Source organism: Pipistrellus hanaki (genome assembly GCF_964339955.1).
Source record: "Pipistrellus hanaki genome assembly, chromosome: 13".
In the NCBI taxonomy this organism is placed as follows: Eukaryota; Metazoa; Chordata; class Mammalia; order Chiroptera; family Vespertilionidae; genus Pipistrellus; species Pipistrellus hanaki.
In genome coordinates this window covers 13,381,025-13,408,017 of record NC_140515.1, presented here as the reverse complement: position 1 = coordinate 13,408,017, position 26,993 = coordinate 13,381,025, and the positions used below count along the sequence as shown (strand labels likewise).

Genomic DNA, 26,993 nt, shown 5'->3' with positions numbered 1-26,993 from the left:
AGAAAAAATTCTGGCAAATTTACACTGCTTTGCCACACGTTCTAACCATACTCTGCCTCTAAAGAACAAAAGGAAAAGCCAGTTTCATAATGACCACGTAGTAACCAAAATTAGTGTTTTCCTTGCTCTCTCTCTGTTCATTCTCTCCCATGACAGAGGGGTGTCCCTGTCTAAATTGTAGGCATATAACTAGAAGCAGGGAGGATCTGGATTTGTGAAAAATCTCATGAGCATGGGCAATGATGGACCTTCCTCCACAAAGATGTCAAGCCCTCCTCCTCCGATTCCCAGCGGGAAGGGAGAATATTTAGAATTTTCATAGAAAACGTGTGTAATTAAACCAAAGATCCACAGGGGACGGGGCCAACGAGGGTACACGCATTCACTCAACTTTCTGGAACCAGTCACTTCTCCCTTCCAGGGTCAAAGGGCATCCATCCTGCAGATTCTGCTGTGACCCAACAAGCGTCTCACCCACACAAGGCAAGGAAAGGCTCACTGCTGCGAAGGAAGGCAGTTTTAGGTCACTGTGAATTCAATGGAAATAGGAAAGGAAACATACAGATGGCCCAGTTCGTGGGCTATGGTAAAAGCCGTGCTCATTCCATTATCTTCGCAGATAGAACAGCTTCTGGCGGGATCACAGAGGGTTCCCAGTTCAGCCAGACCTATTGGAAGGGAAGAAGCAGGGTTTACTCGAACAGGCAGTTGTGAATAAGGAGGGAAAACATGCAGGAAAGAGTGGGCGCCGCAGAGGATCGCACAGCCGACTCACCTAGCGTGTCACACTTGTCCTGAGCTCTGCAGATGTCCTGTCTGAAAGGAAAGCACACTTAGGGCCTTGAGGATGCCAGAGAGGAAACATCAGTACCCATCACCACTTCAGAGCCTTCTAGGACTCACAGCCTACCCGTCGTCCAGGGAGGGGTTACAAAATCACTGCTTTCAGGATAGAAAGCCACGTGGACAGGCCGCCCGCTGCCTCGGGAGCGGCCTGGAAGCAGCTGAACCCTTTCTCACCAGGTTCTTCCTCACACACCGAGGACATGATTCTAGTTTATGCACAAAGATTCCTGACCAACAGGCCTCTCCTCTCTGCCCCTGAGAGCGTGCCTGGGAGGGAATCCAAGGCGGGTGGTGGGCAGCCCGGCAAGCCAGCAGGACTCTTCGCTGCCCCAGACAGTGTTTGAGAATGTTTTCTAGGTAGGAGCTAAGATTTAAACATTGGGAGAGTTCACTTCAAAGACATATGCATATCCCTGACTCCTTGCAAATTCAGAAGTTGGCAGCACTGGCCTGTACCCAGCCTGGTAACAACGGGCTCCATCTGAAGAGCCGCTGGCCCCCTAGAAGGCCACTTCCTTTCGGACCTGCCCAACACTCTCACTGTCCACTCAGCACCTACGGGTAAGTGGTTCCCAACAGGGGTGATTCGATGCTCCCCTCACCACCCCCGCCCATCCCCACCCTCACAGGGCCTTTGGCAAGCTCTGTGGGCTGAGGACACTGTTGGTGGGCACAACTGAGAGGACCATTGCGACTGGTCAGTGGAGGGCAGAGACCCAGGGCACTGCTAAGCATCCTAACATGCACAGTACGCCCCACGACAGAGTTATCTGCTCCCAGCGGCCAAGGGTGCTGAGGCTGAACAGCCTGGTGCCGGGAGCTGGCTGCCAGGAGCATGCACCTGCCATCACCTTGCCTGGGAACTGTGAGGTGAGGAGCGTCAGGACTGCATACCTCGTTATCAGGATGGCGGTATCGTACTGGATCCCACCTGTATTGTTCTTCTGCCACAGACAGAAGTTCCTAAGTGTCGTCTGGGCATTAAAAGAGATGGACGGTCCTTCCTGAGCACAGAAAAGAATTATGGTTGGTCGGTTGTACCGATTGCACACTCCATTTCAGATACAGAGAGAAGAAAGAAGGAAAAAAAAAACAAACTTGATTACCTGTTCATTATGAATCACAATTAAGTTCACAACAACAATATTAATTAAATTTCCAATACTGGGGTCTTTATAGATAGAGGCTACCTGCAACCGAGATAAATTTTGCAAAGTTAATTGTGAACTCTGTGAAAGCAGCAAGCAATTCACTTCTTATGTGCGGCTCCACCAAGTCTTACATTTCATGCAACTTATGCGTTTTTCAGTTTTGAATTTTCATTCATTCATCAAATACTCATTAAAACTATCTTCATAAAATTATTTATAGATGAAGGTTTTAAATAATAACAAATTATAACACATTTAAATTTTAAGGTAATTTATTTAAAAATCTCATGGCCATGCATCTTAATAGTTCTCTATGCCAAAATACTGGATATTAACTTTTCATCAAGCTCTTTCATCCCAGTTGAAGTCCCTGATTGCAAAATTATGGATCTCACATTGACCACGACTTTGCCGATACTGCTGCTCTGCATGCTTACCACACATCTGTGTTCTCCACAACCTAGTTTTTACATCCATATTGTTAAATTATGAGAGGCTTCTCATAATTCATTGAAGGCTTCTGTGGACTAGACCGTGCTGAAAACCGCACATGCATTTGCATTTAGTCCCAGTAATACCTGTGCTAGGCATTTGTCTAACCTCTACTCAACAAATGAGGAAACAAAGGCTCAGAGAAATTAACTAACTCATCCAAGACTATATACAGTGGTGAGCAGCAGAGCCAGAACTCTCAACCTCTGTCAACTTGACCCAAGTCCAAGCTCACAATTGGAATCCTTAGGACAGGTCTGAATTTATGGGTTGGAAACGGAGTTGAGTCTGTGTAAAGTCTGATTAGATTTTTCTTTCTCTGCTCCAGGACCTGAGAAGGCTGGGGCAGATAGGACTGAGGGTGGCAGAGGTTGGTAATGGGAGGGCGGAGGGAGGCAGGCTCTGGTGTGGTGTGGAGAGCACGGGGGGGGGGGGGGGGGGGGAGAGGGGGGGGGAGAACGAGGGGGGGGCGGGGGTGTTGGTTCACAGCAGTGAGGGAAAGAAGAGGAGAGCCACAGGTCAGGGAGCGGGAAGAAGACACTCTAAAGTAATGTCCCCAAACATGGTTGCTTCCCACATTCATTTGTGGAATATATAAAAAGCAGATTCCTGTTCAAATATCTTAGGGTCAGTGAATGGGGGCAAGATCATAGAGACTGCTATAGAAACAACCTCCAATATTTCAAGAAAAAAAGCAATGTGTAAAAGAGTCTAGGACAATCTGCATTTCTGTTTGAGAACCAGTTGTATATGCATACATATATGCTTAACAAGTGTTCAGTGCCTCACCATCCAATACGGTAGCCACTTGCCACAAATAGTCACTGAGCACTAGAAACGTGGCTAGTCCCAGCTGAGATGTGCAGTGAGCATAAAACATACTGGGCTTTGAAGGCTTAGTATGAAAAATATTAAAATATCTCATTGATAATGTTTGAAGTAATATTTGGGTATAAAATAAAAATGCATTATTAAAATTAATTTACCTATTTGTTTTATTTCATGAGGCTATTAGAAAATTTAAAATTATATATGTGGCTCACATTATATCTCTATGGGGCAGAGCTGTTTAGAAACATATGCAAAAAAGCTTACTAGTGATTGCTTCTGGGAAGGGGTAGAAGCATGAGTAGGGAACAAGTTTTTTGTTTTGTTTTGTTTTTTAAGGAAATAATGACTTTTTTATTTTGTTAATCCTCATCCAAGGATACTTTTCCATTGATTTTTAGGGAGAGTGGAAAAGAGAGGGAAAGACAGAGAGAAACAACGTCGATGTGAGAGAAACACATTGATTGGTTGCCTCCTGCATGATCTGGATCAGGGCCCGGGCTGGGGAGGAGCCTACAACCAAGTTACGTGCCCTTGGCCAGAATTGAACCTGGGACTCTTTGGTCCACAGGTCAACACTTTATCTCCTGAGCCAAACTGGGTAGGGCAGAACAAGTTATTTTTCATCAATGGGCTTTTATGTCAGATTTTTTTTTAATTATGCAAATATATTGCTCTTTCAATTCAAAATGGGCATAAAAAAATAGAGTGAGAGATTTCTAGGCTCCACCCAAGGGCTAATTAGAATCCTGGGGAAGAGCCTCGGTGACTGATTCACAGCCAGCATCAAAAGCCTAGACTCACACTTGGCTGTGCAAGCTCACATCAGACAAAGACTGCTGCTGTAGGCAGCTGGACCAGCTAGATGTCACATCAGTCTCCAAGCCTTCATAGGACCATAGGCAAGTGACCCAACTCCTCTGAGGTTTTATAAAATAGGGATGATAATCCTACCTAGCAGCGTTGCCCAAAGGTTTAGAAATGATGCCTTTTAAGTAAACAAGCACATTGTCAAATGATCACAGAACAAACCCTAAATGTTGATAGCCTTGACTGTCACAAAACAGCAACCAATGAATAATCTCATGTTCTTTCCAGTCACTTGCCTGAGTCGGTGAAATGCCAGCCCTGATGGTCCTCCAAAGCCCTGCCTGGAAGCCCCCCATGCCCCAGTGGCACCTGTAGGGGCTCATAAATCAGGCTTTTATGTGTACTTACAATGGACATTAAAGTTAAAACATAGTGCTGAAGGTTTGCTCCATGGTATGACATCATTTTTCGGTCGGCCACCACTGCCACTTCTACAAACCGTGGGTAGGATATGAAACGCTTTGTTCTTCTGTGGGGCCTCTGTTCTCCCGCACTGTCCGTCTTGTTACCAGAGGCAGAGAGCACCTTTGTCTGGAAGCCGCTCTTGAGCACTGCCAGGTCGTCGGCCAGGCTGCTCCGTCCTCCCCGTTCCCTTGCTCTCGGTTTCCTCCTGTCCTTACTGTGGCTATCTCTGTGCTCTGTAACAAATCAAAGGCATGCATTACATTTCAAGCCACTTCATATTAAGAAATGAACAGGACACTTCTTGAAATAATGCCGCTACTGTCAAATTGCATATAAAATCAAGTTCAACACACTTTGGACTCTGCCAGTGAACCTCAATCTGCACTCTCACCTAAATGACTAAGGACGTGAAATTAGGCTCCCCTGAAGTTTCCAGAAATGCTCCCTTAAGGTATTAGAAAAGAAATCAGGCCTGAGTTTAACAACTGCAAATGATTCTTTTCATTTGGTAACCAAAGTCTTGCTGGCATTTAAGCAGTTTCTATTCATTGTTCTTTGGAGTAGATATAGTAAGGGCCAATGGCAGCCAGAGAGCTCTAGAGCAGTGTTTCCCAACCTTCTCTCATGATGAGAATCACCTGGTGGAGTTGTTAAAACACAGATTCCTGAATCCCAACTAAGAAGTGCTAAACTAGAATTTTTGAGAACATATAGGTAAAATTGCATACCTAACTTAGTGCTCTGTATATAACATCTGTCTTAGAGCACTAGTTAAGTATACAATTTTACCTATATGTTCCCAAAAATTCTAGTTTAGCACTTCTTAGTTGGGATTCAGGAATCTGTGTTTTAACAACTCCACCAGGTGATTCTCATCATGAGAGAAGGTTGGGAAACACTGCTCTAGAGCACATGTGTCAAACACAAGGCCCGCGGGCCAAATCCAGCCCGCCAGGCCTTGCAATGTGGCCCGCACCGCGCTGTCATCACTGCACTCCGCTGTCAGTTTATGACATTGTCAGTTTATGACTGTTCAGTAAACCATTCGGCCCGCGATTTAGGCTGGATTTTAGATTTTGGCCCCTTCTCTGATTGAGTTCGACACCCCTACTCTAGAGAATGGAAATGGAGATGTTTCCTATAAGCCACTTCAGATATTCACTAAGATACAATATAAAGAGGTCTGAGGTGTGGGCAGTCTAAAAGACAACACAAAGGAACTATAGACAATGCATGACAAGGTACATAGTATTATTCTATTACTACATTTAATCATTATGATATGCAAAATTTAAAAATAGAAACACTGCTATTCAGCGCCTCTGAATTTCAGAGCTCATTTAAGAAGGTTCATTAAACTCAGAGAGTGTGAACAGATAGTGGGGATCATGATGCACAACGACAGATAGCTCTGGTCAGTTCCAACTCATGCCCGCCCTCCAGGGTTCTACACAGCTTACTGCTCACAGGGTGGTCCTTCGACCAGAAACACTGGCAACTCTTGGAAACTTGTTAGAAATGCAGACTCTCTGGTAAATCAGAATCTACATTTTAACAAGATCTCCAGGTGATTTATATTTATGTTAATGCTTCCAGAAGCACTAGCCTCAGTCTAGGCGTACAGCTTGTATTGCTGGTGAGACTATTCCATTTCAAAGCCATCAATCACACAATACACAGAATAAGCATAAAAGAGCCTGCCACAATATGCTTTGAGTAATAGCATGATTCAGTTATCTTGCCTATCATTGTATTAATGTGCTTGTGTTTGGGCCAGGAAAAAGTTTCCTTTTGCCCTTCTAGATTCTTCTTTCTGGCTGGCCTAGATATTAAATTAACATGAAACACATTAACAAGAGAAGATAGCCAAATTCAGTTACATGCATATGTATGAGAACCTCATGCACATGAGAGAGTCAGAGACCCCCCACATACATGAGAGATTCAGAGACAAAAAGATAAAATGAGATATACATGACATTCTGAGCTAAGGAGGAGATAGCGAGCCTTGGGCTCAGAGGGGAGAAAAGTCAATCACTGGAACATAAGAGGAGCAGATGTTGAGTAGTTACATGTTTGTCTGCCCTATGCATAGATCATAAAGTCATTTCTGCTGATAACTCTAATATGTGCAAGGCGGGAGAGGGAAACATTCCTTATGAGCCTGTGGGGTCTTAAGTGCCTTCAGCTCAAAATAATTCAAGTGCCCACGGGGCACATCTTTGGGGGCCTGTTCTGTACCCCTTCAAATGCCATTAGCTGTAGTCTAAAACAGTCTACAGAGTTGTACAACTAAGAAGTATGCTTACCTAAGACATAGGGATACAGTTTCTTACACCACTAAACATGTATAATGACACCAAAAAAGTTAAACTATAAGTGGCTTGGTTTTTTTAAGGGTGCAAATATTTCATCTTTGTAACTTATTGCTAAAACAATCAATTTAGGCCAGGATGTGTATTTTGCAGTTCTGCAAAATACATGTGCATTCTGTCTCGACCCACAGGTTGAGAACCGCTAGCAGAGTCACCTAAAACAATCAGATAACACAGATATTTACATTATGATTCATAACAGTAGCAAAATTACAGTTATGAAGTCGCAATGAAAATAATTTTATGGTTAGAGGTCACCACAACATGAGGAACTGTATTAAAGGGCCAAGGCATTAAAAAGGTTGAGAGCCACTGTTATAATAGGTATGTAAAAAGCTATGTTGAATCTGATCGTTTTAAATACATAAGAAAATATGTCAATTATTTTGTAAAAAAAAAAAAAATAATCCCTGTTTAATGTTTTCTGTAAATATTTTAATACAATTTATTATAATCAGTGAAGTTTCAAATGTTTAAAGTCTCATTTTTCTATTCTCTATTTCATTAATTTCTGCTCTATTTTCTTCTTTCTGCTTGCTATAGGTTTAATTTTCTCTTCATTTTACAGTGTCTTGAGTGGACTTGTTGGCAGCTGTGAAAATGGCAACAGGTGATAGATAGGTGGAGTCAGAGAGGGCCTTGGTTCAGCAATCTTAGTTCTTGAGATTCTGCTAAGAAAGAATTCAGAGCCAAGACTCAAACTATAAGAGACAGTTTATTTAGAAAGTCACAGAGGTAGAAGTGAGCCATAGAAGTAACAGGCTTTAGAAAACAGGTTACAGAGGCAAAAAAAGGGCCCTTGGAGCTTAGAAGAAAGAGAGGCAAAAAAAACTGTCTGGGAGAAGGAAAAGGGGAAAGGGGATGCGGATGTGCTCTGCAGAGAGAGCCCAACTGGGCTCTCTGCCTTGAGGGTATTTATCTAGACTTCTCAAGAGAGGATCCCAGGAGACTATTCATCAACTTTCCAGGTATTTCCTTTCCAGGTCAAGGTCTCTACTGACCGGTAGGCACCCGGGCAGGGGGTCATTAGTCAATTAGTCAACACAGGTAGAGTGTCACTTATCTCGTGTTGCTGCTTTTCTGGGCCTGGAGCTGAAACACAACTGAGGCTAGATGTATTTGATGGGGGTCATTCTATCTCTAAAGGGATCTAACTGCATGACTAGCAACATGCCAGGGGAGAAAGGTCAGGAAGGGTCTGAACCACATGACCAGCAATATTAAAGGTCAGGTCTGAACCACATGACCAGCGATATGCTAGGGGAGGAAAGGTTATCCTGGATGGAGGCAAGGTCCTTGTTTCCCCATTTTGCCTGTTGCTAAGCACTTGAGGCTTTCTAACCTAGTGACCTTCTGTACCTAGCCTATTGTCCTTTCTCCACTCTAGTTTGTCTAGCTGCCTACCACAGAAGGTTATATTATTATCTTGAGATATCTGTTTTTCTTCTAATAGGGGCACCTATAGATATACATTTTCCTCTAAGCACTGCTTTTGCTGCCTCCCATAAATTCATTTTCATTCATCTGGAAGTATTTTATGACATCTCCTTTGACTTACTGGTTATTTAGAAGTGTGACACTTGCTTTCCACATAGTTTTAGTTACTCGGTATTTTTATTTTCTTCCTGTCATTGACTTCTAATTTCATTTCCATTTGGTCAGAGAAAATACTATGTATTATTTCTGTCCTTTTATATTTATTGAGGCTTTTTATGACCTAGCATATAGTCTGTTCTACAGAATATGCCTGTACAGTGCAGAAGCATGCAGCCTCTGGTACTGCTGGGGCAGTGTACTATAGACATCTGCTAGTGTAGCTGATTACAGTGCTGTTCATGTTTCCTATTTCCTTGCTGATCTTCTGCATAGCTATTCTACCCATTATTGAACATGAAGTATTGAAGTTTCTAACTATTATTACTGAATTATCAATGTCTTCCTTCCTTTGTGTCAGTTTTTGCTTCATGTATTTTGGTGCTCTATTCTGAGGTGCATCTAATGCTCATAATTGTTAAATTCCCCTAATGAACTGACACTTTTTTATTATAAGACTCTTTGATAAACGTAACCCTATCAGTAAAGTGAAAGAAGCCAGTCACAGAAGACCACCTACTACATGATTGTAATCATGAAATATTGTGAACAGGGAAATCTATAGAGATGGAAAGTAAATCAGTTGCTTAAGGATGGAGATGGAGTGGGGACATAGTGGAGTTGATAGCGAAAGGATACAAGGTTTCTTTGAGTGATAAAAAAAAAAAATGCTCTAAAATAGACTTGATGTTGGTTGCACATATTTTTGAGAACACTAAAAACCACTGAATTGGACCCTTTAAATGAGTGAATAATAAGGTATGGAAGTCATCCTAATATATAAAAACCCAGGGTCCATAATGTCCAAAATGACCAAAGCCTCTACCGAACACTGGAAGTCAGTCCTGCAGTCAGTGCTGGGTTGCCATGGCGACCCATCACTGACTGCCTAGGGGGCTTTGGATCAGGCCTGGAGAGTGGCCCAGAGAGAGAGGCAGAGTCTGATCTGCAGCCTCTGTGGCACATGTTGATCAGCCATTGCCTCTCTCTTTCTCTCTAGACTTTGCCAGCAGCCATGCCTCTGTTTCCCTCTGGGCCTCTGCAGAGGCTGTTGATTAGCCCCACCTCTCTGATCAGCCCCAAAGATAGGTCCAGAGACGCTGACTGGCATTGAAATAGACCAATCAGAACCAAGTCTGTGCGAACTGTGAGGAGCCAATGGCAGCCTAGGAGGTGGAGCTTTTGACACTGACTGGCATAGGAACCAACCAATTAGAACCAAATTAGCTGGCAGCAGAGGAGAGCAGTTGGGGGCAACCAGGCTGCCAGGGGAGGGCAGTTGGGGGCAAGATCAGGCTGGCAGGGGAGGGCAGTTGAGGGCAAGACCAGACTGGCAGGGGAGGGTGGTTGGGGGCAATCAGGTAGGCAGGCAGAGGCAAGTAGGGTGGATCAGGCAGGCAGGCAGAGAGTTTAGGGGTGACCAGGCAGGCAGGTGAGCAGTTAGAAGCCAGCGATCCCAGATTGTGAGGGATATCAGATTGGAGAGGGTGCTGGCTGGGCTGAGGGAACTCCCCCCTTTCCATGCATGAATATTGTGCACTGGGCCACTAGTATTTCAATAAAGCTGTTTTAAAAAGAAAATATGTCACTTAGGTTGTGAAAAGTAAATACTTAATGTTTCCTGTAAATATTCTGACTTATTTGTTATTTAGACAAATATATATCTACAGTGAGAAATGCTGTGCAGAATTTACTCTTTTTGACCACTAATGGGGGAATATGTAGTCTCAGAGTCATCAGGGGGGCTTTGGACATGAGAAAACCAAAGGATGATCTAGGTCCCTCCTTGGAAATAAGGAACATTTATTTAAATAGCAAAGTTGGGAAGAAAAAAAAAAAAAAAGAAAGAAAGAAAGAAAGAAAGAAAGAAAGAAGGCATTAACCAGTGAAAGGCTACAATTTTTATCATAGCATAATCCATGTAAATGCCAACATGCCTGGAAGACATTCCATTCACAGGTAACCTGTGACATGAAAATGCAGGAATAAAATTACTTCTTCAGAGTAGATATGTCTTCTTCTAATACATAACATTTCCCTATCTTTTACCCAACTGATCTTTTATCCTAGTGAGTTAGTCAGATTAATTGACTTAATTAGCCCAACTAATTTCTATCACATTAATCATTTTAGCATTAAAAATAGTATGAGCTTCAAAGATTCAAATATTCACTGACTACAAACATACGTAAACATTTTTACTTAGAATTAAAAAAAAAATTATAATTTAAACCTACTCAACTCTCTTGCCTCTGAACAGACAATGATCTCTATCAAGTGACACATGGTAGGATGGAAAGGAAGCCATCCACATTTCTCTTTAATGATCTTTTAGCATAATGGAATTGGGGCAAATATTTCTAATTTGGATTGCTATTTGCGAATAGTTTTACCAGAACGGGCTACATAATGAAATTTCATCCTTGTTTTCCACAGTGGCTATATATATATATATATATATATATATATATATAGTCCTCATTTGAGGATATGTTTTTCATTAATTCTAAAAGAAAGGAAGAGAGGGGGAAAAGGAGGGAGAGCGAGAGAGAAACATTGATATGTGATACATCACTTGGTTGCCTCATGCACGCATCCTGACCTGGGATTGAACCTACAACCTGGATATGTGCCCTGACTGGGAATCAAACTCCCCACCTTTGGTGCATGGGGCAATGCTCTAACCAACTGAGCCAACTGGCCAGGGCTGATCTGTATATTTTTTTTTATCTTCCTTTCCACACATTTATTATTACTTTTATTGAGATATAATTTGTATATCACACCTTCAAAGTATTTGGTTCAGTAGTTTTTAGTGTATTCATAGACCTGTGAAATAATCACTATTATCAAGTTTTAGAACATTTTCAGTATCCCAGAAAGAAACTCCATGCTCATTAGCAGTCATTCCCCATCCTCCCTCTCCCTCCAGCATCTGGCAACCACTAAACTGTGTTTTGTACTTATGAACTGTGCCTATGAATTTGCCTATTCTGGCACTTCATACAAGAGGAGTCATACAGTATGTGGCTTTTTTTGTCTGGCTTCCCTCATTTGGCATATTTTCAAAGCTCATCCATGTTGTAGCATGTATCAACACTCTATCACTTTTCATTGCCAAATACTATTCCGCTGTGTGGCTGTCGCATATTTTGTAGATCTATTCACCAGTTGGTGGGCATATGGGTACAACAACTCAACTGAATAACGCTTTTATGAACATGTATGTGCAAGCTTTTGTGTGGCCAGGCTTACATTCCCTTGGACAGACACCTAGAAGGAGAACTCCCAGGTCATATGGTGACGATGTTTAACATTTTGAGGAACTGCCAAGTTGTTTTCCACAGTGGCTGCACCATTTTCATGCCTCTTTCTGATGTTCCAATGCGCCACTCAGAAATAGGAAATCCTTTTTTATGGTTCTTTTCTTTAAGAACATCTGAATAATTAATCATGTTTACTTCATTAAATAGCTGATGAGCAATCTGATCTAGTTCATATCTTAAAGTAGCAAGTTGAACCGAAGAAGATATACAGATGGCAGATGAGCATAAAGATATGTGCTCCACATCATATGTATTCAGGAAAATGAAAACTAATCCAACAATGAGATAACACTACCCACTGGTTAGAATGGCCAAAACCCAGCACAGATGCTGGAGAGGATGTGAAGCAAAGGAACCTTCACTCATTGCTGGTGGGAATGCAAAATGGTACAGCCACGTTGTAAGAGAGGTTAGGTGCTTCTTATAAAAGTTCCTTATATACTCTTAATGTATAATATAGCAATTTCACTCCTCAGTATCTACTCAAAGAAGCTGAATATTTGTGTCAGCCAAAAACAACCACGTGGATGTTTCTGGCAGCTTTATTCATAATTGCTAAAAGTTGGAAACAATCAAAATGTCCTTCAATAGATGAATGGATAAACTGTGATACATCAGACAATGGAATATTATTCAGGACTAAACAGAAATGTGCTATCAAGACATGAAAAGATCTGGAGGTAGCTTAAATGCACATTACTAAGCAAAAGCAGCCTATCTGAAAAGGCTGCATACTGTAAGATTCCAATCATGTGACATTCTAGAAAAGGCAAAACAATGGAGACAGAAAAGGATCAGTCACAGCTGGGGGTTGGGGCTACAGAGTGATGGACACATGTCAATCAACATTTGTCCAAGCCCAAAGAATGTACAGCACTCATAGGGAATCGTAAGTAAGTTTGGACTTTGGGCGATTATCATGCATCAGTGTAGGTTCATCAGTTGTAACAACTGTACCACGCTGGTGAAGGATGTTACGGGTGGGGAGGTTGTGCATGTGGGGATGGGATGTATGAAAATTTCTGTACCTTCATCTCAATTTTTCTATGAACTTAAACTGCTCTAAAATATGAGACTTAATAAAGAATATGCTATGTGGTACCTCTAAAAATCAAATGCACATTTGCATTATTTAGCAATTTGAACCCTCACATGTGCATGTTCATGGAAACAAAATCCAGGCATGTTTAGAAGCTCCCACTGGCCATACTGTGCTTCCTAATGAAAGTCAGAGGCATTTCAGCCATTACGTTTTATTCCAAGGATGCGACAACTGTTTGGCCATGAGGGGAAGTGGTGACGCTGACTCCATAGACAGCCAGGGTTTTAAGATCGCCTGCTCTGAGGGGAGCCAGCTCCAAGATCTGGTTGACATTGGGCAAGTGAGACTCATCACCCTCCCTCTCCCACATGTGAAGATGGGTAAGAACAGTACCATCTCGTAGAGTTGTTTTGAAAACCAGCTGTAGATCATACAGGTACAGTGTCTACCACATAGGAAGAAACCAATAAATATGGTGATTTTTCCCCTCTTTTTAGTAGTCATAAAGTAAGTTAGAATGAAAAGGAACCACTTATGGACCTCTCAACTAGCTGTTAAAAACAATTTTCTGGCTTAAAATAACAATGTCAAAGATAGAAGCTGTTTATACTCTAAAATGACCTTTTCTAAGTCCCAGTTTCATGACCTCTTAAACGAGCATAAAAATATCTGCTTCCATCTTAACGCTGTTGTTTTTTTTAAAGTAAGTGAGAAAGTATATGGAAAATCCCTTGTGGATTATAAATTGACTTTATTATTTAATTATTATTACTTCTTGAGCACCTACTTTGTGAAAGGCACTGAGCTGTAGATAAGCTGAACAAGACAACAAAACAAGGATAAAACTTAAAGAGAAACCATTATAAAAATGTAAGATGATATCATTATTTAAAAACTTCACAACCAAAACCTTGAAGATTCGCTTACTTATTGGTAAAAGTGTTTAAACGAGTTTCACTTTCCCAGTGCCAGGCAGCACCATGCATGTTCCATTCCCAAGTACTGGGCTTGTTCAGCAGTTACTCACCCAGTCTTTCTCACCACCTGCAGTTAGGCTGAAGTGTGCATGATAACGGTGACAGCTGAGAAGTTCATTGCTGCCCTCTGTTTTTATAAAGTTTATCAAAATTTGACTGAACTTCTCAAGGCAACCTGCCACCTGCCACCTCACGGCGGAGGACCACGGGGAGGACTAGAGCCAGTCCCTTCTGCTCCATCCAGGCCCAGCCTGCAGCCAGGAGGAAGCTGGACAGGAAGCACAGCCCTGGGCGTTGCACGTGGTTCTGGAGCCACCCAGCCCTGGCTCACCAGCCTGCCTCCAAGACTCCGTTTCCCGCCCTGTGAAATGAGGATAATACAGCACATGCTCTCAGGCTCACCGTGCCGATGCAAAGGGAAAACACATATAATGCCCCTAGAGCCGTGTGTGTGACGCACAGGGAGGAACCTTGAACTATTTCACGCGGTCATTACTTGCTGGTACTGTTTTACTAGTAGCATGCAACACCCTCCCCTCATAAATCAGTATGTTGACATTAGGGTTTCTCAAGCAAAACAACTTTACTTTAGAAGGAACCTTCTATGGGAAAGGAGAGTTAGAAAGAAGAAAGGGAAGAAGAAAGGGAGGGAGGAGAGGGAAGACAGAAAAGGCCAGGCCTGCCTCCACAGAACTTTCAATCTAGGTAGCAATGTCTTCTCACTCTCAACATGAGGACTAAGAGTGAGAAGACATAGTCTGCGATGTAACTCCATGTAAACAAATGCAAACATCTGCACCTCTCAACTGGCTCCAAGGGCTGATAACACAAGAGCCAGAAAGGAAGCCGAGCCAGCTCCCTGCCCTCAGAGCTAAGCTTGGGCTCTGGGCCTGTGCCTAGAGCTGCTCAGCGGGGCCTGCAGGGAAGGCCGGAGAAGCAGTCTTCGGGGTGGGTGGAAGGTGGATAAATAGTGGAGGAAGAGATAAACAGAAAAACAAAAACAGCCATAAAACAATGAATGTTCTAATAATACAGAACAATGTGTTTCCAAAAACTGGGTGGTAGGTGCAGGGTTGTTCTGTGTTTATAAAGCTTTAAAGGGCATGAATGAAACTACCAAGGTTTAGTTTTTTAAAAAGGGCCCTCAATTTGCTAGCTTTAAAAACAACAGTGAATCTTGGATACACACTAGATAAAGTCCCCGTGTACATCACTGTGAGCTCTGTGCGTGCATGTGTGTGTGTGTGTGTGTGTGTGTGTGTGTGGCATGTCCGTGCCTGATGGCCCGCCATGTTCAGTACTGATGAAATGTGTGCAAAGGGCAGTGGAGGAAGAGATTATATTGCTAAGCCTTCTTTTTGGCTCCTAGAACCTTTATGTTTCCCTGAGTGGTTTCCGGGACATTAGTCCCAGAAGATATTTCCAAAAGCAAACCAGGTAGCTTTGCAAAAACCCTTTAAACGCATTGACACCTGGGACCTCTCCCAGGCACATTAGCATTTTAAGAGCTTTGAGAAGTCTTTCAGCAAAGAAGCCAGTTTACATTGGTTTAACCATGAACTAGGGCACCCCCAGAACCTTGGCCAGTTTGTGGGGCAGGTGAGGGGACCCAGCACCCTGGGAAGGGAGGGATGAGAGGAGGGTACTGCCTGCTGCTGCTCAGGGAAGAAGAATGTGAGAAGCTTCTTGCAGTTCAGGGGCTGTGCTGGGAGATGGGTGGCAGGAGCCAGGTCTGAGGGTCATCAGAGTTTTCTAGGGGCAGGTGCCTCCTGCTACCTGGGAGTTAAATTTGCTGACTCAGAGCCCAGAGCTGGGGCACCGGTCCTAAGGCCCCGCTGCACACCCTCCCTCAGCACCCTGCTGCTCCTCTGGCCAGTGATGGTGAGATGACCACTACCTCAGAACCAACTCACCCTGTCAGGCTCTCCTCTAAGCACTTCAAGTGGGTTAGCCTGTCATTCCTCACGGCACCCAGACACAGTGGGGACTGCTGCCTCCATGGCATACGAGGAAACTGAGGCACACTTGAAACAACTTAAGAAAGTATTTAAAGAACCTCTATTTGAAGTTATAAAATGCTGAGCATACCCACGTTTATATTTTACTAAGAGGCTGTTTGATTTTGCTATTAATACCCTGCAAAATGCCCTTTGGGGAATGCTGGTTCTGACTCACTCCATCGCTAAGCAAAGGGAAGCGAGGCCCTTCTGGCTGGCGGTGCCAGCTGCCCACAGGGCTCCCCCCCCTCCCCCCCCCCCCCCCCCCCGCACTTTCAACATGCCTTGGGATCTTCTAGGTCAGCACTTTCCAGGAGAAATAAAAGGTGAGCCACACCTGGGAGCAAAGAATGCCTAATAGCCACATTGAAAGAAAAAGCCAAAAGAAACAGGTGAAATTATTTTAATATTCTATGATTCTATTTAAGTCAATGTATGCAACACATTGTCATTACAACACGTGGCACTGGCCACATCTCAAGGGCTCAGGAGCCACATGGGGCCACTGGCTGCTCCATAGGACGGTGCATTCCAGGCATTTGGTGTTTGCAGAGTGAATAGATAAGAGTTGGGGCCTGGCAGTCAGAGAGATGAGTGTTCAAATCCCAGCTGTTCCACATTCAATCGGTGTGAACTTGGCAAATTATTTTAGCCCTCTGCGTCCCCATTTCCTCATCTGTGAGATTCCTCCCCAGAAGGGGAGTTACAGGCTTTCATACATGGAACATGCAGCAACAGGGCTTGTGGCTTGGTACACACAGAGGGTGTCGGCTGTGGTGACTCATTCCTGAGGGTAGCACCCATTTTGGGTGCTAATGGAGTGGCTCCAGGGCCTCCTGCTATCTGATAGCAGCTCCTGGGTGGCCCGAGGCGGAACAGATGCCTGTGGTGGGTCTAGGTATCACTCCCTTATCAGAGACTAAAGAGCCCTTAGGCAGGGTCTCTTTAAAAATTAGCAGCTCCCCGAGAGCATATCTCCCACATTCCTTTGCTGGACAGCCTCCCAGTTCCCACAAGATGAGGACAAGTTTGCACACCAGTCGGCAGTACCAAACCCTTTCTCATTCTGATGCTGGTGTTCCAGCCACTCTGGTAATGGTGGCTGCAGGGCACACTGTGCTCTGATAACAGTGGAGCTTCCTGGGAACCGCCCCCCCCCCGCCCCCCCCCCCAGTCACAGGCCACCTTCCCACAGCCACAGGCCACCTTCCAAGAGCACCTGGCCAGTTCAAACACTTAGTTGCTGTAAATTCAGCTCTCCTGTAACAACTTAATTCCTTAAATGAATTAAAATTCTATTGTCTTTCTCCACAGCCTTAAGATAACCAAAATGATCCCATTGGTTTCTTCTTAATTGTTCTTATACTTAAATCCTGTGGCACTTTCAATATGTTATTTGACTCCCACTTAAAAAAAAAATGTTTCTATTGATTTTAAAGAGAGAGGAAAGTGGAGGGAGGGAAACATCGATGTGAGAGACAAATATTGATTAGTTGCCTCCTGCACACGCCCTGCTGGGAATCCAGCCGCCAACCCAGTCATGTGTCCTGACTGGGAATCAACCCTATGACCTCCTGGTGTATGGGGGGCACCACTCAACCAGCTGAGCCACACTGGCCAGGGCTTGAGTGGCACTTTGGCACATCCTCTTTCTAAGCACCTTCCCAGCCAGCTTTCCTGTGACTTGCAGCCTGAAGAGAGAACGAGACTGGGAAGTGGGAGGCCTGTCGGGCCCACCTTTCCACTCGCTCCAGCTCCAACTGCGAATCCCTTTGAAATCCCAAGTCTTAATCCCCTTATTCATAAAGAGACGAACTGGGGTAGAAGTTCTCTCCAAACTCCCCCTAGTATTAAAAAAAAAAAAATGAGTTCTTATATTTATAAGACAAAGATGGCCCTCACTGGCTTGGCTCAGAGGATAGAGCTTTGGCCTGCAGACTCAAGGGTCCCAGGTTTGGTTCTGGTCGAGAGCATGTACATTGGTTACAGGCACATCCCTAGTGGGTGGTGGGCAGGAGGCAGTTGATTGATGTTCCTAACTCTCTCTCCCTCTCCCTTCCTCTCTATAAAAAAATCAATAAAATATATATTTTTTTAAAAAAGATAAAGGTGAATAATGCTGAAAAACAAAGTCCTAGGATTCGAAAGGAGCAAAACTCAAGAAGCTCTTCTCTTGGCCACTGTGGCTCAGGGCTCAGGGGAAATAACCACACAGCGACAGGGTGGGCAGGTAAGAGACAGAGTAAGCCCAACGGGGAGACCAACAGGAAAGAAGTGGCTGTGGCTGATGTGAAATACCCTCAGGGGATGTACAGCTTCACTTACCATGAAGCTTTTATTTGGGGCCTGCTGAAACAGATAACAGAGTCTGTCAACCACTCCCATTCTCTCTCATCCGACTTGTTACAATGAACCAGCATCAAATGCAAGAATTAGGAAACCTTTGGGGAAACTCTTGTATTGCCCCCAAAGCACAGGATAGGAACTCGGGGAAATCACGGGGTTTTGTGTCCCATTCCTCTTCCCCCAGGAGCAGCCTTACAGGGCTGAGCTGAAGTCACACCACTGCTCCTCCTGCCTCACTGCCCCTGGCTTTCTCTTTCTCTCTGTGTGCGGTGCATGCTGTGTGCGAGAGAACATAGTCGCATCCTCGGGCACCCAAAGCTTCCTCTGTAACTGCTTCGCTGTGAGGCTAGAGAGCACATGCCCAGCATAAAGCACGCGGGAAGCTGTCTGCATATTCAGATGAGAAGTAATAACAACAGCGCCTTCTCTGGCACAGGCACTGCTTTCAGGAACAAGTCACAAACAAGCCATTCCTAGTCCATCTCTCTTCACCTGTGTCTGGAACACACTCTCACGAGTCCTGAGTCCTATGCTGCGCTTGGTCAGCGTCGTAATGACAGCTCTGTCTGTGCTGAACGCAATGTCGGCACTCAGGTAAGGAAGCCTTGGGCGCAATAGTGTCTGCCAATGAGTACAAGGAGAGCCGAGCCTCTCCCCCACCTGGGATCCAGCTGGCACCCGAGCATGTGCCTGGGGGAAGACACTTGAACTACATAGCGGATGCAGGGCTTATATCCAGAATATATAAGGAAATCTCAATTCAGTAATAAGAAGTACTCCAGTTCTTTATAATGTGGGCAAAAGATTTAGACTCTTAGCCAAAGAAGATACACCGGTGGCAAATAAGCAGACGAAGAGATGCTTAGTCATCAAGGAAAGGCAAATTAAAACTGTGAGGGGATACCACTATGCATCCATTAGAAGTGCTAAAATGAAAAGGCAAAACCAAATGTTGGCAATAACCAATGCTAGTGAGGGCGCAGAAAAGTGGAACTTTTATACCCTGCTGCTGCAACATGGCACCGCCACTTTAAAAAACTGATGGCAGTTTCTTAGGAAGGTAAACATATTCTTACTGTGTAGCCTAGCAATCTCCCACCTGAGTATTGACCCAAGTGAAACGAAAATGCATGGATTTATTTGTAATTGTCAAAACTGTCCCTCAGCTGGGTCAGATAAACGAACAGTGGTATGTGTATTCACGCAAAGGAACACTGCTCACAGTGAAAAAAGGTGAATTCTGATGCAGGCTGCCCAGGTGAACTGCAGCACTATGCTTAGCGATTCTGCTTCTATGACAGTTGGGAAGGGGCTAACCCACAGAAACAGAAAGGGGGTCTGACCACCAAAGACACCAGGGATCCCTCTCTGTGTGGACTATGATGGCGGTGACATGACTATATACATTTCCTAAAATTTGCAAAACTGGACACTAGAAAGGGTGACCTTTAGTGCATGTAAATTATACCTTACTAGAAACATGGGGAAAGAGACCTAGAAAATAAAAAAGATTTGTAAAACAAAAACTAACAGGAAAATGCTGAGGCCAATCACATCAACTGGAAGTTTTTCCAGGCACCACAGGCCAACTGTCTTCCATCCCACTCTGAATCCCACGTCCCGTGAGAGGTGGGGGTTGATACAGAAGGAAGCGGTTGGCCCACATTTACACTCCTTATGACTTAGTTCCTTCTCAAAGCCCACAGCCTACACTTGCACAAACCATCACACCTTGCATTTCCTCATCCTTTTCATGATACTCAGAATGCTTCCTATTCATTAATGATTTTCAGTTGAGTACAGCGGTCGCTAACAGGGGTTTACGACATCTGAAAGGTTGGTGACTGCTGCCAGACACTGCATCGAAAAGCCACCTGCCACAGTGCCTCTGTGCTCAGGGAAGCTACTGACAGGGGCTCCTTCCGCTGGCGGAGTTCGTGTACCTGCTCTGGGTTGGGGTGCTGACTCTGCTCTTTCAAATGGTTGTAAACGCAGCCCAACCTTATGATGACAAAGGCCAAGCAAAGAGCCAACCAAGGAGAAAGGAGAAAAGGAGCCATGGGAGCAAGACTAAAACGAAAATGGCAACTTTAACAACTTCAATGACAACAAGTGAAGTTGCTTAAAAGACATAACCAATAGCAATCTTGTTTAGATCACAATCCAAGCAAAAGGACAAAAAAAAGGCATTTTGGGGACAATTAGAAAAACTTTACTATAGGAACTATCTAGGTGATATGGAGAAATTATCATTGATTTATCTCACCATCATAAATAATGTTACAGTTATATATGAATATATCTTCAGCCCTAACTGGTTTGGCCCGGTGGATAGAGGGCAGGCCTGCAGACTGAAAGGTCCCAGGTTCAATTCTAGTTAAGGGCACATGCCCAGATTACGGGCTTGATTCCCAATAGGGAGTGTCCAGGAGGCAGCTGATCAATGATTCTTATCATTGATGTTTCTATCGCTCTCTCCCTCTTCCTTCCTCTCTGTGGAAAATCAATAATATATATATATATATATATATATATATATATATATATATATATTGACTTTAGAGAGTAAAGTCAATATATATATATATATATTTTCTGTGGAAAATCAATTTTTTTATATATATATATATGTGTATATATATATATATATATATTGACTTTAGAGAGGAAGGAAGAGGGATAGAGAGCTAGAAATGTTGATTAGAGAGAAACATCGACCAGCTGCCTCCCGCACTCCCCCCACTGGGGATGTACCCGCAACCAATGTATATGCCCTCGACCGGAATCAAACCTGGGACCTTTCAGTCGGCAGACTGACGCTCTATCCACTGAGCCAAACCGGTTTCGGCAATAAAAATATATTTAAAAAAAAAAAGAAAATATCTTCATCATCCAGACAGGTAGACTGGAGTGTTTAGAGAGATGATGATGTCATGATATCTGGGTTTAATTTAGAATACTCCAGCAAACAGGAAAATTAAGCAGCAAATGTGGAAAATGTTTTGTCATTGTTAAATATTGAGGGTATATTTACTTTACCACTGCCTCTAACTTTTTAAATGCTTTTAAAAAAAAAATAAGATGAAAAGCAAAAAAATAAAATGAAAAGTTCAATGAATAAATGAGAACAGATGAGAGAAGAAACCGTTCCTATATTAGAGGTTTCTTTTGTTTTCTCCTTTAATGACTTCGTTGGCATATTACACTATAGCTTCCAATGTTAAAAATAGCAATTTTTATACATATGCCACAAAGAAGATAAAGCTGAGGAAATAAGCTCAAGAATTCAGTTATTTAAAATAATAGTTTTCAAATAACTTACTAAGGCTTTTAGAGGTCATTGCTTATATTGATTGTTTATTAATCAAGTCACTGAGGAACATAAACAAGATAAAAAGGTATGAAGGCTGAGGGGGAACAAAATGGGGAAAATGAAAGGTAATTAAGTCAACACAACAGACCCCAAATAGCAGGAACTGTCCTGAACGGTGAGCCAGTCCTGGCTGGAGCACCCCTGCTTCCTGTACACACTGTGGCAGGCCACTGACTCTCCCAGTCAGTCTTCTCAGCTGTGAAATGGGAGTCACTGGCACACCTGCCCCCCAGCAAGCTGCTCCGGGATAAAGGAAGCAACCATGGCTCCTCCTGTTGCCTGTCCAGTGCACCGGCCCAGGGGCTGGGGGAAGGGTCTGAGGGCTTGAGCGTGTGTGGGAAAATGGAGGCTGGCTAGCTTCTCACTGAAATCACTAATTAGCCAACCGCCACTGCCCTGGTGGGACCCAGCCAGGACTGTGAGGTCAGCCAGAGCTTCCGTTACTGCCTGCAACCCCTGAGCTGTCCCAGAATTGTTTACTCAAAGCCCCCTCAGAGGTCTGCTCCCAGCTCTGTCTTTCACTCCATTTGGGCCCAACTCTGCGGGCAGCTAATCTGATCAGTTAATCTATGCTAAATTATTAATGATTCCAAAGGTTAATGTGTAACAAGCCTCCCCTCCCCTCCGACTGAGGCGTGCTGGAGACCCAGGCCCTGGTGACTCATTAGCCTGGGTGGGAATTCCGGGCACCAGGCAGCCCTCTTCACATCAAATCAAATTCTGGGAAGGCACTTAAAAAATCCTACAGAAAAGGCAATTCACATGTGAATACAATCGAATCAACAGCAGGATGGGCCAAAGAATCCTAAGGAGACTGGGACAAACAAAAGGCTATGTTTATGAGCTCTGTGACCTTGGGTAAGTCAATTTCATGGACTTCTCTGTGTCTCTATTTTCCCAACTGCAAAATCAATCCAGGCTGGGGTAAGGATTAAAATATATAATCCACGTAAAACATGGGTAATAGTGCCTGCCACAAAACGCATGCTCAACAAATGTTAGCCATCGTTAATGTCCTTTAGAGATTAGATCAGATGGAAGTCAAAAAGGATGCTCTGAAATCTTAAGTAAAAACGCATTTTTAGAGGCAGCTTCTTCCATTGTTTTCGGGGCAATCTGGCCCACAGTGGACCACAGTGGGATCCGATCCGGGCTCACGTCAGCCCACTTCCTACCAGCTGTGTGTCTTTAGAGCGGTCATTTTCTCAACTGTAAAATAAGGAAAATAATTCCTACCCCACAGTGTTGATGACTGGATTACATGTGATAATCTATGGCACATGTGTAGCACTGAGACCCCATCCATATGCAGATACTATGAGACCAACAAATGATGACTTTAATTAGCATATTTTTCCGCCTTCATGATCATATCCTTGGGGACCTAACCAAAAAGTGACAGTACATTCTAATGGGGTGACAGGTCCCCAATCCCTAATGGAGACTAAACCATGGTAATCCCCAGGTCAATCCGATAGGTACAAGGAATTTAGTGAGGTGGCAAGGAACCCTCAGCTCTGACCAGCCCAGTGTTCCAAAGAAGTAGGTACAAAGCAGGATTTTTATCTGTGTGGCATTGACACTCTCATTCCTAAAAAGAAAAAGAGAAAGCAAGCAAGCAAACATAGGATCTTTGGCTTGGCTGTTGGTCCCTGTGACATAAGGGCTATGGGGCTACCCAATAACTACATGTCACCATCCCCATTTCTTTTCAAACTCCATTTTCTAGCCTATTGCAAAAAACTAGAAAAAAGTGTAACAAATGATCTAACTCTACAACTCAAAGAGTTAGAAAAAGAGCAACAAGAAAAGCCCAGTGTAAGTAGAAGGAAGGAAATAACAAAAATCAGAGCACAGATAAACGACATAGAGACCAAAGAAACAATACATAAGATCAACAAAACCAAGAGCTGGTTCTTTGAAAGGATAAACAAGATAGATGGACCTCTAGCCAGACTAACCAAGGAACAAAGAGAGAGGACCCAAATAAACAAAATCAGAAATGAAAGAGGTGAAATAACAATAGACCCCACTGAAATACAACGGATTGTTACAAAATACTATGAACAACTCTACTCCAACAAACTGAACAACCTGGAGGAAATGGACATATTCCTAGAAAAATATAATCTTCCAAAACTCAATCAGGAAGAATCTAAAAATCTCAATAAATCAGTGACTTGGGAAGAAATTGAAACAGTCATCAAAAAGCTTCCAGCAAACAAAAGCCCAGGGCCAGATGGCTTCACAGGAGAGTTTTACCAAACATTCAAGGAAGAAATAAAAACTATCCTCCTCAGACTATTCCAAAAAATCCAAGAGGAAGGAACACTTCCAAATTCCTTCTATGAAGCCAGCATCACCCTAATACCAAAACCAGATAAAGACAACTCAATGAAAGAGAATTACAGGCCAATAACCCTCATGAACATAGATGCCAAAATCCTCAACAAAATTCTAGCAAATCGACTCCAGAAGAACATCACAAAGATCATACACCACGACCAAGTAGGATTTATTCCAGGAATGCAAGGATGATACAATATCTGCAAATCAATAAACGTGATACATCACATAAACAAATTGAAAGATAAAAATCATATAGTCATATCAATTGATGCAGGAAAAGCATTCGATAAAATCCAACACCCTTTTCTGATAAAAACTCTTAACAAGGTGGGAGTACAAGGATCATACCTCAACATAAAAAAAGCTATATATGATAAACCCACAGCCAACATTATACTCAATGGGCAAAACTAAAATCATTCCCTCTAAGAACAGGAACAAGACAGGGATGCCCACTCTCGCCACTCCTGTTTGACATAGTACTGGAAGTACTAGCCATTGCAATTAGACAAGAGGAGGAAATAAAAGGCATCCAAATTGGAAAAGAAGAAGTAAAGTTATCCTTATTTGCAGATGACATGATATTGTACATAAAAAACCCAAAAGACTCCATTAAAAAACTAATTGGCTTAATAAATGAATTTGGCAATGTAGCAGGATACAAAATTAATGCCAAGAAATCCATGGCTTTTCTATACACCAACAGAGAAACTGCAAAAACAGAGACTAAAAAAGCAATTCCATTTACCATCGCACCAAAAAAATTAAGATACCTAGGAATAAATTTAACTAAGGAAGTAAAGGACCTATATGCGGAAAACTACACGACACTGAAAAAAGAGATAGAGGAAGATGTAAACAGATGGAAGAACATACCATGTTCATGGATTGGTAGGATCAACATCATCAAAATGTCCATACTTCCTAAAGCAATCTATAGGTTCAATGCACTCCCCATTAAAATACCAACGACATATTTCACCGACCTAGAAAGAACTCTCCAGAAGTTCATTTGGAACAATAAAAGACCCTGAATAGCCACAGCAATCCTGAGAAAGAAGAGTAAAGTAGGAGGGATCTCAATACCAGACTTCAAACTATATTACAAAGCCACTGTTCTCAAAACAGCCTGGTTCTGTTTTGAGAACAGTGGCTTTCAAGAACAGACATATAGATCAATGGAATCGAATCGAGAACCCAGATATCAACCCAAATCACTATGCTCAATTAATATTTGACAAAGGAGGCACGAATATACAATGGAGTCAAGACAGTTTCTTCAATAAATGGTGTTGGGAAAATTGGACAGACACATGCAAAAGAATGAAACTAGATCACCAACTTACACCATTCACAAAAATAAACTCAAAATGGATACAGGACTTAAACATAAGACGGGAAACCATAAAAATACTAGAAGCATCCACAGGCAGCAAAATCTCAGACGTATACCAAAAGAACTTCTTCACTGATACTACCCCTAGGGCAATGGAAGCTAAAGAGAAAATAAACAAATGGGACTACATCAAAATAAGAAGCTTTTTTACAGCAAAAGAAACCATCAACAAAACAACAAGAAAGCCCACAGTGTGGGAGAACATATTTGCAAATGATACCACTGATAAAGGTTTAATCTCCAACATCTACAAACAGCTTATACAACTAAATAAAAGGAAGATAAATAATCCAATTAAAAAATGGGCAATGGACCTAAATAGAACATTTTCAAAAGAAGACAGAAGGAAGGCCAAAAGGCACATGAAAACATGCTCAAAGTCACTAATTGTCCAAGAGATGCAAATCAAAACAACAATGCGGTACCATCTCACCCCTGTCAGAATGGCCAACATCAACAAATCAACAAACGACAAGTGTCGGTGGGGTTGCGGAGAAAAAGGAACCCTCGTGCACTGCTGGTGGGAATGCAGACTGGTGCAACCACTGTGGAGAACAGTGTGGAGTTTCCTCAAAAAACGGAAAATGGAACTCCCATGTGACCCAGTAATCCCACTTCTAGGAATATATCCCAAGAAACTAGAAACACCACTCAGAAAGGATATATGCACCCCTATGTTCATAGCAGCACAATCTACAATAGCCAGAATTTGGAAACAGCCTAGGTGCGCGTCAGCAGATGATTGGATCCAAAAACTTTGGTACATCTACACAATGGAATACTATGCTGCCATAAAAAAGAAGGAATTCTCATCATTTGCAGCAACCTGGATGGAATTGGAGAACATCATGCTGAGTGAAATAAGCCAATCAATGAAAGAGAAACACCACATGACCTCACTCATTTGTGGATAATAAAGAGCATTATAAACTGATGAACCAAAAAATAGATATAGAGACAGTATATCAACAAGTAGACTGTCAAATTACAGTGGGGAGGGGAGGAAGATCTGGGGGAGATAATAGATCAACCGAAGGTCTTTTATACATGCATATAAGTACAACCAATGGACACAAAACTGGGGAGGGAGGGGATGTGTGGGAGGGAGGGAGGGGGGGAAAAATCAATAAAATATATTAAAAAAAAAATCCATTATCTTATTTAATCCTCAAAAAAAAAAAAAAAAAAAAAAAAAAAAAAAAGAAACAAAAACCTGGCCTTGCTGAGATGGGAGGGTGACAGAGGTATTTTAGCAACAGATACACACTGTCTTCTACGCCCAGGCAAACAAGACAATCTTCTTCCTGTTGGCCCACTCCCTTGCCTTCTACTCACCTATCAGAAAGCATGTCTATCTCACTGATAAGGACAACTACATCCCCTTGTGCAAAGTTCAGGGTCAAATAGAGAGTGTCCATGTGACAGAATGTGGGGTTTCATCTGGAAATGCCAAGGGAAGGATGGGCAGAAAGGGGCTTACAAAAGAGCACAGGTCCCTGAATGGCTCCCAAGGGCAGGCCACTTGGTTACCCCAATCTTGTGGTTGGGGGGTAGGGGGACATCCCTGAAACTAAATGCATTGACTTACTGAGAGGATGTTTTTCTCTCTGACCAGAGGTCTTCTCCC

General features: G+C 43.0%; 1 protein-coding gene across 3 annotated transcripts in view; it reads right to left on the bottom strand.

Moving 5' to 3' along the window:
• The window catches only part of ADAMTS9 (ADAM metallopeptidase with thrombospondin type 1 motif 9), a 157,173-nt gene that overhangs the window by 122,008 nt on the left and 8,172 nt on the right, over positions 1–26,993 (bottom strand). For all 3 annotated transcript variants that reach the window (XM_084902692.1, XM_084902694.1, XM_084902693.1), the window contains exons 4-8: positions 4,536–4,825; positions 1,953–2,036; positions 1,741–1,850; positions 776–816; positions 563–668 (exon numbers count right to left, since the gene is read on the bottom strand). In XM_084902692.1, coding sequence (XP_084758818.1) covers positions 563–668; positions 776–816; positions 1,741–1,850; positions 1,953–2,036; positions 4,536–4,825 — 631 coding nt within the window. The remainder of the gene's footprint in view (positions 1–562; positions 669–775; positions 817–1,740; positions 1,851–1,952; positions 2,037–4,535; positions 4,826–26,993) is intronic.